This window comes from Tachypleus tridentatus, chromosome 8, assembly GCF_004210375.1.
Source record: "Tachypleus tridentatus isolate NWPU-2018 chromosome 8, ASM421037v1, whole genome shotgun sequence".
Classification (NCBI taxonomy): Eukaryota; Metazoa; Arthropoda; class Merostomata; order Xiphosura; family Limulidae; genus Tachypleus; species Tachypleus tridentatus.
Window position 1 is genome coordinate 76994444 of NC_134832.1, and position 16183 is coordinate 77010626.

General features: G+C 35.9%; 1 protein-coding gene across 1 annotated transcript in view; it reads left to right on the forward strand.

The window, feature by feature from the left end:
- The first annotated feature begins 7535 nt into the window (after positions 1 to 7535).
- LOC143222729 (sulfotransferase 1B1-like) overlaps positions 7536 to 16183 on the forward strand; it is a 40915-nt gene continuing 32267 nt past the window's right edge. The window contains exon 1 of the mRNA XM_076449640.1: positions 7536 to 7746. Within this exon, the coding sequence (XP_076305755.1) occupies positions 7570 to 7746 (177 nt within the window). The 5' untranslated portion in view covers positions 7536 to 7569. The remainder of the gene's footprint in view (positions 7747 to 16183) is intronic.

The window sequence follows — 16183 nt, forward strand, 5'->3', positions numbered from 1 at the left end:
CAAGATTGGAAAACCGTAGTTACGTGTCCATTGTACACAAACATAGTCATTGCTTCATTACTAACAATGTATTTTGTTGATATAAAGATAGATAGCTTTCTATTTATAAGTGAACTAAATATAAAATCACTCTGAAAACATCTATTAAACGAAATTACCTATGAAATTATACTACTTGGATAACTCTGTAAATAAGGTATTGACTTTTTCAACGTTATATCCGTTTAATAGATGGCTGAAATTAATTTTTATTGTCGAAACATTATTTTCTACGTTAGTTCTGAGTTAATCGATTATCTTTCTAGAACAATCGCCATAAGATATCGAGTTTATCCGTTTTATAACACTTTTTTACTCGGCATTTGAACCAAACTAGGGATATAACACTTTAACTTTTCAAACCACACTTGATTCATGATACTTTTTCATTAGACATTCAGGCTTAACTTTGTACATAACTTTTTTCATGAGAACCCACCCTATACTGCATGCCACTTTTAAACTAAGCATTTAGAACTATCCTGGTGCATGACATTTCTTCACTAGACATTCAGACCCAACCTGATTCATGACATATTTCTTCCCTAGACAGTTAGTCCCAGTATGGTGCATGACAGATATCTTTATTAGATATTAAAAACCAGTACAGTACATAACACTTCTTCACCAGATCTTCGGACTCACCCTGGAACATGACACTTCTTCACTAAATGTTTCAACTCATCTTAGTGTCTAAAATTTCTTCATTACATGTTTGGATTCGTCCTGGGGTGTGAATTTTTTCAACAGATCATTGGAAGCTATTGTGCATGTCATGTTTTCCTCTGATGTTCCTAATAATTCTGGTGCATAGAAGTTTTCAACAGTTGTTTTAGTTAACTCTGATGCATGCATTTTTTCAATAGATCATTGCACCCACTGTGGTTCATGCCACTTCTTTACTAGACTTCCAGCTTTATCATGGTGCATAACACTTTTCACTAGTCTCTCAGAACCAACCTGATACATGACACTTCTTAATCACATTCTCATCCAATCTTGTGCATGATACACTGATTAATTAAACATTCTGAACCAATATGGTGTCTGATACTTTTTCACCAGACATTGGTGTTGGATATACAAGACTGTTTAGTGCAAGTATTATTATTAGTTTATTTTGTGACTTAATATCTAATGATCTCTCAATTTTCCTGACGGCAGTGTGAAAGATCGATTGTTTTAAAAAGTATTAGTTGTGATAAATGTTTGTTGCGTAACTCTGTACGAGTTTGCAGTTAAATTGTTGTATATGTTTTATTATTGTTATTGGCTTCGCGTTACCTTAACTGTTAAATCACTCTGCTCGTATAGTTTACAGAAAGTTCGAGACCTCAGTGAGCAATGTATAAATATAGGCGACTAAGCGAATACAAGTCGAGATTAAGTGAAGTGAGAGTAAAGTTTAGTCAGAAAAAAAAGGAAAACGTGAAGTTAGTTTCACAGTTTAAAAATATAAGAAGAACTGCTTGTTTTGTCAAAGGGTGTTCTAAAGTAATTGTAATTGAACTCACCTGTGTGGACTTTAACAAAAAGAAGAGAATTATTTAAAGCTTGAGATAAAACTGTGGTAAGCAATGGAGTAATGAAAGTGAATCTATCAGAGATTTTACAGCAAGAAACAAAGTAGAAAAAATGGTTCGTCTTGTGAATTGAATTCTGAAGTAGCTGTATCAGCCTGAATGGACTTTTGACAAGAAAAGAGAATTATTTTGAGTTTTAGATACAACTGTGATATCTTATACTGTAAAGAAATCGTATACATACGTTTAACTTATTTTGAGTATATTATTTCAAGACAAGCGGATTGTGTACTGTCTGTTGATTGTTTGAATTTATCACCAACAAGTCACAGACATCTACTGTAAAAGAGTCCCAGTTCACACACAAACTTAAATCCCTGACAACCGGTTCCATACTGGTACATGATACTTCTTCACTGAATGTTTGGACTCAGTATGGTGCATCAAATGTTTTAATCCTATGTTTGGATTCATCCTGGTGCATGACATTTTTTCACTAGATGCTTGAAATTACTTTGATGTATGAAATTTCTTCAGATATTTGAGCTCATCTCAGTGTATGATCTATATTCATCAGATCTTTGGACTACCTATGGTGAATGCCATCTACTTCATAAAATGTTCAAATTCACTATGGTGTATAACACTTTTTTCAGACTCACCTTTATGCATTACATTTCTTCACAAGATGTTTGGACTTGCCCTGTTCGCATTCACCCTAGTGCATGACATTTTTCCCTCAAGACATTGGTTTCATACTGGTGCATGCCTCTTTTGCACCAGGTGTTCTATCAAACCGAGGTGCATGAAATATTCTCACCATATGTCTAACAGATGTTCAGACTCACTAGTTGTTTGGACTTACATTGGTACAGGACACTTTTTCACCAAATGTTCGAACTTACTAGGGCGTAAGACATTTCTCCATTGGATTTTAGACTCAGTCTCGTTTTCACTTCTTCACTAGACATTCACATCTAACATGGTATCTTATACTTCATCACAAGATCCAAGTGTTTCATGTTACCTCTTCATCTATTCCTTAGTGGAATGGTGGTAAGATTACGGATATACATTTCTAAAATCCAGGGATCGATTTCTTCCAGTGAACACAGAAGATAACCCAATGTGGTTTTGCTCTAAAACAAACAAAACTTCTTCACTAGGCATTCAAAATCAACGCGGTATATGCTATTTCTTTATTGAACATTCAGAACCAATCTCGTGCATGACACCTCTTCACTGGACTTGAGGTGCAATGTGGTACATAACATTTCTTCACAGGACATTTCAGACTGAAGTGGTGTAAGCTACTTCTTTTCTAGATATTGGGACCAATCCTGGTTCATGCCACTTCTTCTCTAGATATTAAGACCTATCCTGGTTCATGTCACTTCTTCAATAAACTTTCAACCCAATGTGAAGCATGACCATTTTTCACTAGACATTCAATCTCACCACAATGATGTGTTATCCACTAGAAATTCAGGCTCACTATAGTGCCTATCACTTCTTCATTAGACATTCTGGGTCACCATGGTACATGACACATTTTTTCACCAGACTACTTCTTAACTGTGTTTCTGGATATTTAGCATATATGAGGGTCTACATAATGAATTTATGATGATTATTCACATGATAATTTGTGCACAAGAATCAGACAAAAATGTCATTCGTAGGGTATATACCTGTAAGTATACCTTAGTGTCGCCTTATTTTTTCTATAATTTCAAAGACCAAAGTCCCACTTTACAACCATCTTTTGCTTTCATTGTTCATAAACTCACTTGTCTCTGCTTTCATCAGGGCTGCATTAGTTCTACTGAAGAAAATTACTAAACTGTGTGAAAGAACATGCTAAGAAAAGAACACCAGTTAAGTATAATACGCTTGACATATCATAGGCAAATGTAACGTTTTCGCCCATTCCATTTTTCTCAAGATCTTGGCCATGGCCGAAGGTGAGCCGAGCCTCCAAATAAAAGAGAAGTCACACATTTATAAGATGATGTCCGAAATTAATACTTTTAGTGTTGCAAGTATTCTGCTTTTGAAGTTGTGAAAATGTAGTGAACTGGTATTCTGATCCCTTGAGACATTCATAAAACGTCATAACACTTTTCACTGAATATTCGAACTCACCATGGTGTGTGACATTTTCTCAGTAGATTTTTAGACTCATCTTGAGGTATAAAATTTCTTTATTTGAGGTTTGTATTCACCTTGTATACATTTTTTCACTAGATTTTTGATACTTTATCACTAAACATTCAGGTTTAGCTTAATAAATAACACTTCCTTGCCACATCGGCCAAGCATAACCAGTTGGTTAAGGCACTCGACTCATAATCTGAAGGCTGCGGGTTCTAATCCCCGTCACATTAAATATCGCCCGCCTTTTCAGCTGTGGGGGCGTTATAATGTGACGTTCAATTCCATTATTCGCTGGTAAAAAAGTAGCCCAAGAGTTGGCGGTGAGTAGTGATGACTAGCTGCCTTCCCTCTAGTCTTAACTGCTAAATTAGGGACGGCTAGAGCAGATAGCCCTCGTGTAGCTTTGCGCGAAATTCAAACCAAACCAAATTCTCTTCACATATATAGATCCAAGTGTTGCACACTACTTTCTCAACAGATATGCGGACTTAACCTTGTGTATGACCCTTTTTCACCAGTCATTAGACCCAAACTAATGATGCCGCTTCTTTACTAGCCACTCAGATCAATTCTAGTGCATGTACTTCTTCAGTAGCCATTTAGACCCAACATAGTGCATGGTACTCCTCCACTAGACGTTTAGACCCAAACAGGCGTATGCCGTTTCCACACTATACATCGAAACCAATTCCAGTGCATGCACTTTTTTCACTAGACATTTGACCCCATCTACTGTTTTTCTCTTGTTCATTAAACATTCAAATACCACATAAGGCACGATACTTCTTCAATAAACATTTAGATCCAAACCAGCCCATATAATTTCTTTACCAGATGTGAGGAATATCACTTTCAACCTAGATATTTCTAGGTTGCGTGACTTTTTTTTTTTATCAGATGTTCAGGATCACATTGCTGCATGACATTTTTTACTAAATGTTTTGACTCACTTTGGGGTATGAAATTTCTTCACCAAATGCTCGGACTCACCATGATGTCTCTTCACCAAATTTTCTGACTCACCATGTTGCATGCTATTTTTTCAACATATATTAGGACTTACCTATGTACATGACTTTTTTTTCCACGAAACGTTGTTTCCATTTTGGTGCATAACACTTCTTCATTAGAGATTCAGATCCAGTTTAGTACCTAACATCAAAGTACTCTTTTCGCCAAACATTTAGTCCCAAGTAGGTATACTGCTTCTTCAGTGAATGTTCAGACCCAACCTGGTACACTACATGACATTTCTTCCCTAGGTGTTTGGACTCACATTAATGCATGACTTCTTATCTTGAAACATGCTTTTTTTTTTACCAGATGATTAAACTTATTTTTTCACGTAACATTTCTTCGCTATATGTTTCAACTGCATTAAAATTTACTTTTTTAGATTCACCCTAGTGCATGACGCTTATTCACAAGATGTTCGTATTCAACTTAGCACACGACCTTTTTTCTCATCAGTTGTTTGAACCACCTATGGTGCATGTCACTTCTTTACAAGTTGTGTAAACTCACTATATTTGCATGACCCTTCTTCATTAGATCTGTGGACTCAACCTGAACCATGCATGACATATCTTCATCAGATGTTCGAAATCACTGTAGTTCACGACATTTCGTAAATAGACGTTTAGACTCAACCTGGTACATAACATTTCTTCATAAGATTTACGGGCTTACACTTTTGTCTTACATTTCTCTCTAGACATTTGTTCTACTGTACCATAATTTCCATATTTTCATCAAGAAGTTATATAGTTAGAACAATATATCTATACTGTTGTGACGTTATTGTTGTTGTTTTTCTGGGGAGGTTCTTTTAAAATATTTAGTGAAAATAATTTTAGGTTCAGTCCAAGTAACGACAATAAATTTATTTATTTCTTCTTTGACGTTTCAGCGATCTAGCTTCACTTGTTTGTTCACTGTAACTTATAGGTTTTAGGAAATAGACAGACTGCGGTAATCGTGCTACCAAACGTAAAAATACACTTTCTTGTACAATTTCACGGTTGATCGATCAAGTTTTTTTTTTTTTTTGAATTTCGCCCAAAGCTACACGGGGGCTATCTTCGTTAGCCGTCCCTAATTTAGCAGTGTAAGGCTAAAGGGAAGGTAGCTATCATCAAAACTCACCGCCAACTCTTGGGCTACTCTTTTACCAACAAACAGTGAGATTGACTGTCACATTATAACGCCCTCACGACTGAAAGAGCGAATATGTTTGGTGTGGCAGGGAGTTGAAATCGATCAAGTAAATGAATATACGTGTTAACTAACATGGATTCTAATAGTTCACTATGTGATTGAAAACAAAGATAACTTAATACTCATTCACCATTCGACATTAACTTGATTACCTAATTCGCAGGTTAATCCGTAGTTGTGTCTAATCCTTGTCATAGACACTTAGCAAAGCTCCTCTATCACTATATTCTCTAACGTTCTAAGCATTTTAAGCCTAATTTAACGTTACATGCCCTTTCGCAAATAAACAAAATATAACATTTAAAATATAGCGTATAACGAATTATTTACAAATGATAATTTTTAATGCGTATTTCAAATATGAAATAACAACGCCCAAAGCTTAAATCACCGGAACACTCGAGACCTTGAATAAGGTATGAAATCCTTCCCTGCGACTTACATTACCACATTCAGTAAACTGTGGAATGGATTTTGTAATATTTTACACTTTGTAGTTTTGGAGTTAATTTGTTTTCTTATAGCAAAGCTACATCGGGTTATCTGCTGAGTCCACCGAGGAGAATTGATTCCCTATTTTAGTATTGTAAACCCGCGGACTTTCCGCTATACTAGCGGGGGCTTTGAGAGTTAGTAAAAGTGTAAGAATATTATGTTATGTGTATTCTTTATTAACTTATGTTCCTAAAGCATAACCGAGAATAGTACCAGCGATACAAGACATCACATAATAAATGTTATGAATGTTTAAATATACTTAATAAAAGACTTATTCGATAAATTTCGATATTTTGTGCAGCATAAACCTATACGAGATTTCATCATTTTGCGTCAGCTTTGACACGCAAAAAAAAACAAACTTTGATAACGGTAATGAAGCCAATGGAGTGTAAACTTTATGCAGGATGAAAGCAATAGAAATTTCAATGAAAAGTTTACAGTTGTAAAAATAGTTTTATATATATATATATAACGCTGCCTTTCTCGTTTGCTGGCAGAAAAATACACGCCCAGCCAGACATGGATATCCGATCACACCCATAATGGTGATTCTTTTATCATTTACTAGCAGAAAATTGATCATCACGTGCTAAAAATCGCCAACATTTTCTTGGTATGAAGTTCCAAGAAGCTATCAAAAACTATCTAAAATTGATATAGAACAATTTGGATAGTAAATTCGACAATTTTAGGTGTAGGGTAGGTGATTTATCAGTGCAAAACCCCGACTGTAATAAATTAGGTGCATATATTTTGCTACGTGAGCCGAGAGAGTTTAATCACTCTTGACTGTTTGATTTCATTTTATTATTATTCAATATTTTTGTTTTAGTGTTAGAAACTTTGCATTTGTATATTCTCGAAACATATCACTTGTTTCAAATCATACTTAACGCCTAGAAATAATATGATTGCTATTAGAGGTTTTACCTAATAAAACTGTATGTGACTAATCAATACTAAGAACTGGGTTCTACAAAGTAAGTTACATTACCGGATTTAAAATGACGTATTTGCCATTTTGTAAATTATCAGGTTCTTCGTAAATATTGAACAACACACAATGCAATTAGAAATCATTTAAAAAACTCTTGGTTCCACGCTGGTACAGCAGTAAGTCTCTGGATTTACAATGCTAAAATCAGGGATTCGATTCCCTTCGGTGGACGCAGCAGATAGTCAGATGTGGCTTTGCTATAACAAAAACACACAAACTCTCGATATGATGTTTATTGTGTTGCTTAGAATAACCATGTTACGTTGGCAATGTCTGCACTTCGTTAGGTCTTTGAGGATTTGCGAGGATCAGGTACATCTCCCAGTGATTTGTTTTATGGATATTATCATTTCTGGTTTAGTTATTGTGTTTATGATTTTTTTGTGCTAGGTTGCGATTATCATTTTAGAAGATTGTTTTAGTTGCTGGAAATTTTGATTTCTTTAAACTTATTCATTTACTTTATTGCAGAAATTGTTATTCATGTCTGATTCTTGATGTGTTGTAAACTTTTTGTTTGATTGGTCTTTATAAACTTCTGTCTTTTGTTATTTGTGTATGCTGCTTCGTTATTATAAAGTCCATACTTATATCTTTTGATCGTTTGTGAATCTTTTTAAATGTGTCCAAAATTTCTTAAAGTCAGTATATACATTTAGCTTGGAATAGTAACTGTCCCAGACCAATTGTCTTTCCGATAATGACATTTAGGTTTTATTATTAGCTGATTGTGTTTATTAATTAATTTTTTTTCCCTCAGAATGTACACGAATGTCCCATTTCTATAATAGAAAATAACCAAGAAGTGGTTTTCAAGTTTCAGTAGTATTGCCTCTTATCTACAGGCTCATAACTAAGCAAAAAAAAAAAAAAGTTTATTATTACTAAATATGCTTTTCAATCATCATCAGAAGAATACGTTGCAATATACAACATTCATGTTTATCCTAAATACAGTCAAACTAATTAAGGTTCTGTGATTACACTAGCTAAAGATGTTCGAAATCGCTCTTAGTATCTTCGTCACAGTTTCTGATAATACGTGTGTGTGTGTTTGCTTTATATCTTCTTTGTCAGACGGGAGTAACAGAGTCCCGTATTACAGCGTCATAAATCCGCATACTTACCGTTGCCCCACTGCTAGACTGTGAACATTGTTGTATTATAATGTTGGAAGAGCGTTTCTAAATCAAGGTGAAACATGCGAATCGTCGTGTGGACATACTCATTAACAACGTTTGGGTACGCTATAGATGTTATTCGTTCCTTTAAGGCAGGGGTGTGCAACAGGCGGCCCGCGGGCCACAACCCGGCCCGCCAAGCCATTTAGTGTGGCCCTAGTTGTTGTAATCTAACCATGTGGCCTGATCTGTAATCCAACGCAAATGGAATATTTTTAAAAGCATCGATCCTACGGGATTCCCAGGCTTCGACTCGACAAACTTCTAAAATTATCTTTGCTAGAGAGGAGCAGGCCGAATTCGATTGGTCGGCCTCCTTATGGCATGAATAGGTGACGTGCACTAGCACTATTGTCTACGACTCAACGTCATGTCCTGAAGCTCGCCTTCGCCCGCTGGCGACAATTTTCCCGAACCTCTGCTGTCCGTCATTCATTATTGGTGAAAATTTTATTACCTTTTACAGTTACTACAAGAGATTGAAGGTAAATTGATTATTATTTAGCATATTGTTGTGACTTTACTGAATTTATTAAAATTTTTGCTTTCAGATGCATCTGATTCTATGTACAGTGTGACCTCGTTATTCGCGAGGGTTACGTTCTTTACCCTCCCGCGAATAGCGAAAAACCGCGAATATTGGACGCAGTTTTAAAACGTATACGTATGCGATTATATACTATATGAAATGCTTCCCAAACACTAATGATACTTATACTCATTGATGCAGTAATAATGTAGCAATATTGCATACTGTTATGTATTTCACTAAATTGTACCGTGCGTTACCGGGCTGTGCTTTGCCGTTTGCGTTGTTGGGGAAGCTGAGGCAGTCAGCCAATAGCAGTCAATCTTGTTTGGTGAAGACGACAATTGATAAAACGGCTTGATTGAGTAAATACAACAGAAATCTCCTCGAAAAGCCCTTTCAGTCTCTGTGACCTACAAAAACGCAGTTCGCGCATAACCCGCGAATAGGCGAGGTCACACTGTATTTTGCTATTCTCAATTCATTTAAGTACCGGAAGGCTATGATCGGGATGCCAATTTAGAAACATGTGTTTCTGTCCATAAGAGGTTCCATGTGTAAATAAATTCTATGTTTTTTCTACTTTGCTATTTTCGTGAGAATAATTTTTGTTTTGATTTCAGGGCTAGTAAAATGTCAGCAGTTAAGAAACGAAAATTGATGATGAGGGAAGCTTATTCAACAGTGAATGGTGCACAAAATATCTTGTTGTCCCACATAATCAAGGTGTTGTCTGCCTCGTCTGTCAAACTACAATTGCAGTCATGAAAGAGTACAATATTAAGCGACATTACGCAACTAAGCACTCCTCCCAGTTTGATGAAATTGTTGGTCAGGCACGAAAGGACAAAATTGAACATTTAAAAACATCCATTGAAAAGCAACAAGGTGTTTTTACCACTTTCAAGAAAAATTCAGAACTGGTGACAAAACTGAGTTTTAAGCTTTGTGAATGTATGGCAGAAAAGGGAAAGCCTTTCAGTGATGGAGAATTTATTAAAATTGTTTAACAATATTCACAGAATATGCATGTCCAGAGAAAAATATTTGGTGGAGCAAACTAGCCTTTCCCGCTTTACTGTCTCACGCAGGACAAAAGATCTTTCAGAGGACATCAAAGAAACTTTGAAAGAGAGATTGAATTCGTGTGAAGCTTTCAGTCTGGCTTTGGATGAAAGCACTGATATCAATGACACATCCCAACTTGTCATTTTCATCAGAGCTGTTACTGCAGGCTTTGATGTTTTCGAAGAGTTTTAGATATGGCAAGCCTTTCCTCCACAACCACAGGACAGGATATTTGTGAACAAGTGCTTAAGGTTGTAGAAAAGTTTGAACTGAATCCTTATAAATTATGTGGTGTTACAACAGATGGTGCTCCTTCCATGACAGGTAGGACAAATGGATTCACCAAGAAATTTCTAACTGCAATTGGAGCACAAGACGTAGTTGTAAGCCATTGCATTATTCACCAAGAGAGCTTGTGCACCAAAGTTCTGGATTTTGCAGAAGTCATGAAAAATGTCGTCCAATGCGTAAATTATATTCGAACACGAGGATTAAATCATCGACAATTTAAAACTTTTTTAGATGAGCTGGACAATGAGTATTCAGATGTTTTGTACTTCTCTGCTGTACGTTGGCTTAGTAGAGCTGCTACTTTGAAGAGAGTCTGGAATCTGCGAGAGGAGATTAAGTTCTTCATGGAGAGCAAACGTCAGAATGTGGACTTCTTGAGCAATGAGAACTGGCTGAATGACTTAGCATTCCTCACAGACATTACACAGCATCTGTCTGATTTAAACTTAAAACTACAAGGGAAAAGTCAACTTGTGAATAAGTTGTTTGAGCATATTTGTGCTTTTGAGAAGAAATTGGAACTTTTCAGGTTCAGTTGAGAAGAGCCATATTGACCCATTTTACATGTCTTGCAACCAGGAAACTGGAATTTCCTAATCTGGATTGCACCAAATATGGAACCAGTGTACAAAAGCTGCGTGATGAGTTTGCAAACAGATTTCCAGATTTCAGACAAACTGAAATTAGATTGAAATTGTTCGCTCAACCTTTTGATTTGGCAGTGGAAGACAGTCCTGATGATTGCCAAATGGAACTCATTGAACTGCAGGCTGACATGGACACTAAAAGGAAATTCTCTGAAAACAGTTTGCTAGACTTTACAAACTCTGTGTACGTGAAAAGTTTCCCAATTTGTCCCGTCATGCACAAAGAATTGCCTCCCTTTTTGGTAGCACCTACTGCTGTGAGCAACTTTTCTCCAAAATGAAGCTCATCAAAACGAAATGTAGAAGTCAGCTGACTGATGAACATTTGACCAGTCAGTTAAGAGTGGCAACCACTTCTGTCAAAGCTGATATTGACAAGCTCTGCAAGGACTCTAAATTTCAAGTGTCGCACTAAAATGATCACTCATGCAAAAATATAAAATATTATTGCTTGCATTTTGAGAATTTTTTTAATTTATTGTGCATGTACACAAATAAGCTTGTTTTTTAAGTGGCCCCGCTTGATTGATGAAGTTGGTTATATGGCCCACCAACGAAAAATGTTGCACACCCCTGCTTTAAGGGAATGGTAATGAGAGGACCCAACTCCCTCCGTCCCGAGTCGAGAACGTAGTCTATACTATTACTTTATGTCTAGTGGAGTGCATGTATTGTTGGAATAATTTGTACTCTATTTTCCATACCTTTACCAATAAAACAAAATACACTGTTATATAGTTTCTTGTTGTACACAGTCTGTGCTTTAAGCACCGCTCAAGCCTAACTTTTCTGTTTATATATTAACGTTTATCAGACTGATTGTTTGCTGTCATATGACAGTTTTTGTATTGATCTTCCTTAGTAAGATTAGAACTTGGCGGATCTTGATCACTGTTAATGGAATCGGTCAATTTAGACAAGTTTCTAGGTCTTTTGTACAACAGGTCAGTCAAAGAAAAACTATTTCATGAGAAAGACTTTGTTAGACAAGCATCTAAATACACAGGTAATAACAATATAATCAATATTGTCAACTTATAACGGTGATAGGGATCGTGAAGAAAGTACAGAAACAAGTTGAATCAAAATGCAAAAATTATATTTTCAAGTCTACAACTATGGACTCTATAAATGTAAATAAACAAGGCTGGAAATAGAGTTTGCATTATTTTCTCAAGCTACAAATCCATATTTTGACTAATTGTAGCTTGAGAAAATAATGTTGATACTATTTCCAAGTTAGCTTGTTAACTTTTTATTAGAGTCAATAGTAGTAGGCTTAAAAATATAATCTTTACATTTTGATTCAACTTGTTTCTGTAATATTTTGATGGCTCCTATTCTCCCTTTTTAATAAACGATTTTTAATTATCTTGTTTATTAAGTTTTATGTTCTTTTACGGAAAACAAATTTTAGCCTACATACGTGCATATACGTTCAGTTGAATGTTACATGGTTTTCAACAATTTACTGCAACATTGGCTTTTTTTCTACCCAATCATTATTTACTGAGCTAAGTGATTTTGTGTCTCAGATTTCTAAGAAACATTCAGGGTTTAATTGAGAAATACCGAGTAGAAAGGAAGCCACTCACAACAACATCACATATTTTATGTATTTATTTATATCCAAGTAAATCAACTTTCAGTAAAAAAACAAACAACATTTGAAACATGTTACAGACATCAGCAACGTTTCATATAACGTATCTATATAGCTTTCGCGGAAACTACCAAGCTGATTTCGTTTAAGCTTATGAAATAAAAATATGAACAATAGCAATAAAGTAATACGAAAATACGTATCCGTAATTTCAACGAAATACTAGTTATTTGTTATAGAACTTGTTCAGGACGAAAAAAATAAAGGCACTTAAATTAATTTTAAAACTACCTTGTTATATACTTAATATTGCGATCATTATTATTGTTCAGGTTTCTGTAAAATATACACTGCTGTTTTTTTCTCTCGCAGCTTTTAAGTTTATAATGAATAATAATGAAGTTGAAGGTACATTGTTTACCCAAAAAATCGTTTTCGATTGATGTAACTTCGACGAGTTCATATTGGTAGCGAAGAAGTAAAAAAAAGAAAAGAAAAAAGAATCAAGTTAAAAATAGTCCTACAACCTTTGTAGGAGTTTACTAGTTGTGCAAAGATTTTGCTGTAGGCTTTGGTGCTTGAATAATTTCGAAGAGAAACTTTGCCAATAGTGATGAAAAAACTGATAAAAGCTCTCCTTACGTTTCAAGAACTATATTAACAATAGCCGTACGACTTTAGCAGGTTTTTTTTTTTTTTTCGTGGGGCTGTCTAGGTTTGAATAAAATATTATAAACCGTTTTTTCTATAGGCTTCTGAAGTAAGAAGAATATGAGGAACCAATTAATCAATTTTGTCTAACAAGGCCCGGCCTGGCCAGGTGGGTTAAGACGTGCGACTCGTAATCTAAGGGTCGCGGGTTCACATCCCCGTCGCGCCAAACATGCTCGCCCATTCAGCCGTGGGGGTGTTATAAAGCGACGGTCAATCCCACTATTCGTTGGAAAAGAGTAGCCCAAGAGTTGACAGTGGGCGATGATGACTAGCTGCCTTCCCTCTAGTCTTACACTGCTAAATTAGGGACGACTAACACAGATAGAGTTGGCCCGGCATGGCCTAGCGCGTAAGGCGTGTGACTCGTAATCCGAGGGTCGCGGGTTCGCGCCCGCGTCGCGCTAAACATGCTCGCCCTCCCAGCCGTGGGGGTGTATAATGTGACGGTCAATCCCACTATGCGTTGGTAAAAGAGTAGCCCAAGAGTTGGCGGTGGGTGGTGATGACTAGCTGCCTTCCCTCTAGTCTTTAGCAGTCTTACACTGCTAAATTAGGGACGGCTAGCACAGATAGCCCTCGTGTAGCTTTGTGCGAAATTCCCAAACAAACACAGATAGCCCTCGAGTAGCTTTTTGCAAAATTCAAAAACAAACAAACTTGTCTAACAAAAATATATTTTTTTGCTATTATCAGTATTTTAGCAGTCTTAGCTATTCAGATAGGTCTTACGTATTGTTTCAAGAAGAAACCTTTTTTTGTCAAGATGATTTTTATCTGTATGCTGTATTAAAATATTTGTAAACATCCTGGATGAATCCTATCATTAATCATTATCGTGACTTTTGATATAAGTGTAGAAGTTCGTTTTTTTTTTTAAGAATTACGCGCAAAGCTACATGAGGGCTATCTGCTTTAGTCTTCCCTACTTTAGCAGTGTAAGACTAGAGGGAAGGCAGCTAGTCATCATCGCCCACCGTCAACTCTTGGGCTACTCTTTTCCAACGAATAGTGGGAATGATCATCACATTATAACGCCCCCACCGCTGAAAGAGCGAGCATGTTTGGTGTGATGGGGATTCGAAATTCGCGACTGTAGGATTACGAGTCGAGTGCCTTAACCACAGCTTAGTCCAATGTGGCAATTATCAGAGGCATTAACAATTGTCTTGTAGCACTCAGACCAAAGTGAGGATAATTACAGGCATAAGAATTGTCTATGACAGTAAGATGTAGTCCAATGTGACAATAGCCACAGGTAAGAATACTTATGAATTCTTTCCTGTAGCATACAGTCGAGAGTGTCAATAATTAATCTCAGTCATAAAAAAATGTATATAACTGTCATGTAGCATTCAGTTTAATATGATAATAGCCACACACATAAACAATTGTCTTTAATTGTAAGATGTACTGTCTTGTAGCGTGCAGTACAGTTTGAAAGTAATTATTAGCCTAAACCATTGTCTATAATTTTATTGTAGCACACAGTCGAGACTGTCAGTAGTATGCAGTCGTGCGTCGCAATAACCACAGGCAATAAAATTTGCCTATAATGTCCTGTAGCACTTAGTCCAAAGTGAGGATAATCACATGAATAAACAATTATCGATAACTGTTTATATTGACAGTTCAATGTGTCAATATTCATATGCATAAACAATTGTCTTTTCGTGTTATGTTGCATACAGTCCAATGTGACAATTATCATATGCGTAAATAATTTTCTATAACTGCCTTGTAACATAGAACCCAATGTGACAATAATCACAGCTATAGATAATTGTCTATAACTACCCTGTAACATACAATCCAGTATGGCATTAATCACAGCCATAAACAGATATTTATATTTGTCCTGTAGGACGCAGTCCCATGTGGCAACAGTCATAAGTAGTAGTACATTATAACTGTCCATTAGCATATAGTCCATTGTGAGTGGAGTGACAGGAATGAATATTTTTCTTGCAGTGTACCATCTAGTGTGGCAATAATCACAGGCAAGAAGACTTGTATCTTTTAGTTTAGTTTACAGATAAAATAAGCAATTTGTTTTACGATTTTACTTTTATTATCGTAATTTTGTCCTTAAACAAACCTTTAATTTTCATGTTAGAAGTTCTTCCTGTAGATTAACTTTTCTGTTCTGTCCTGTAGCTGAAAATCCAATGTAACAAAAGTCGCGAGTGAAAAGATTTGTCTAATCTCTGTTGTAGTATGCTATCTAATACGAGAAACTGTCACACGTAAGAACACTTGTCTGTGTTCTGTTGTATTATATCATCTTGTGTGACAGTAGTGATCATTATAAAAAAAAGTTTCTGTATTCTACTGTAGCTTACAGTGCAGCGTGACAATGGTCATTGATACAGTCATTTATACCACCTTATGAGATAAAAGTCACACGTGTTGTGTGCGAGAATACTTCATACATCTTGCTTCGATATATCATTCAGTCATGTTTAAAAATATTTTATGTATGTTGCAACAAAAACTGTTAAATATAATAATTTTCACAAATAAGATATCTTTATGCACCCTGCTACAATTTTGTCTCTTAAGTCCTTTTGATACTGTGTACGGTTATTAGGTAGTGTGTTATATTAGTTTACTTGTCGAGTTTACAGTACGTTGCATGTTAGTATGGTTTGTGACAGTCGGCCCAACGGTTCACGAATTATAAATGGACACATACATACTTTTGTCAAATAACGGTTTA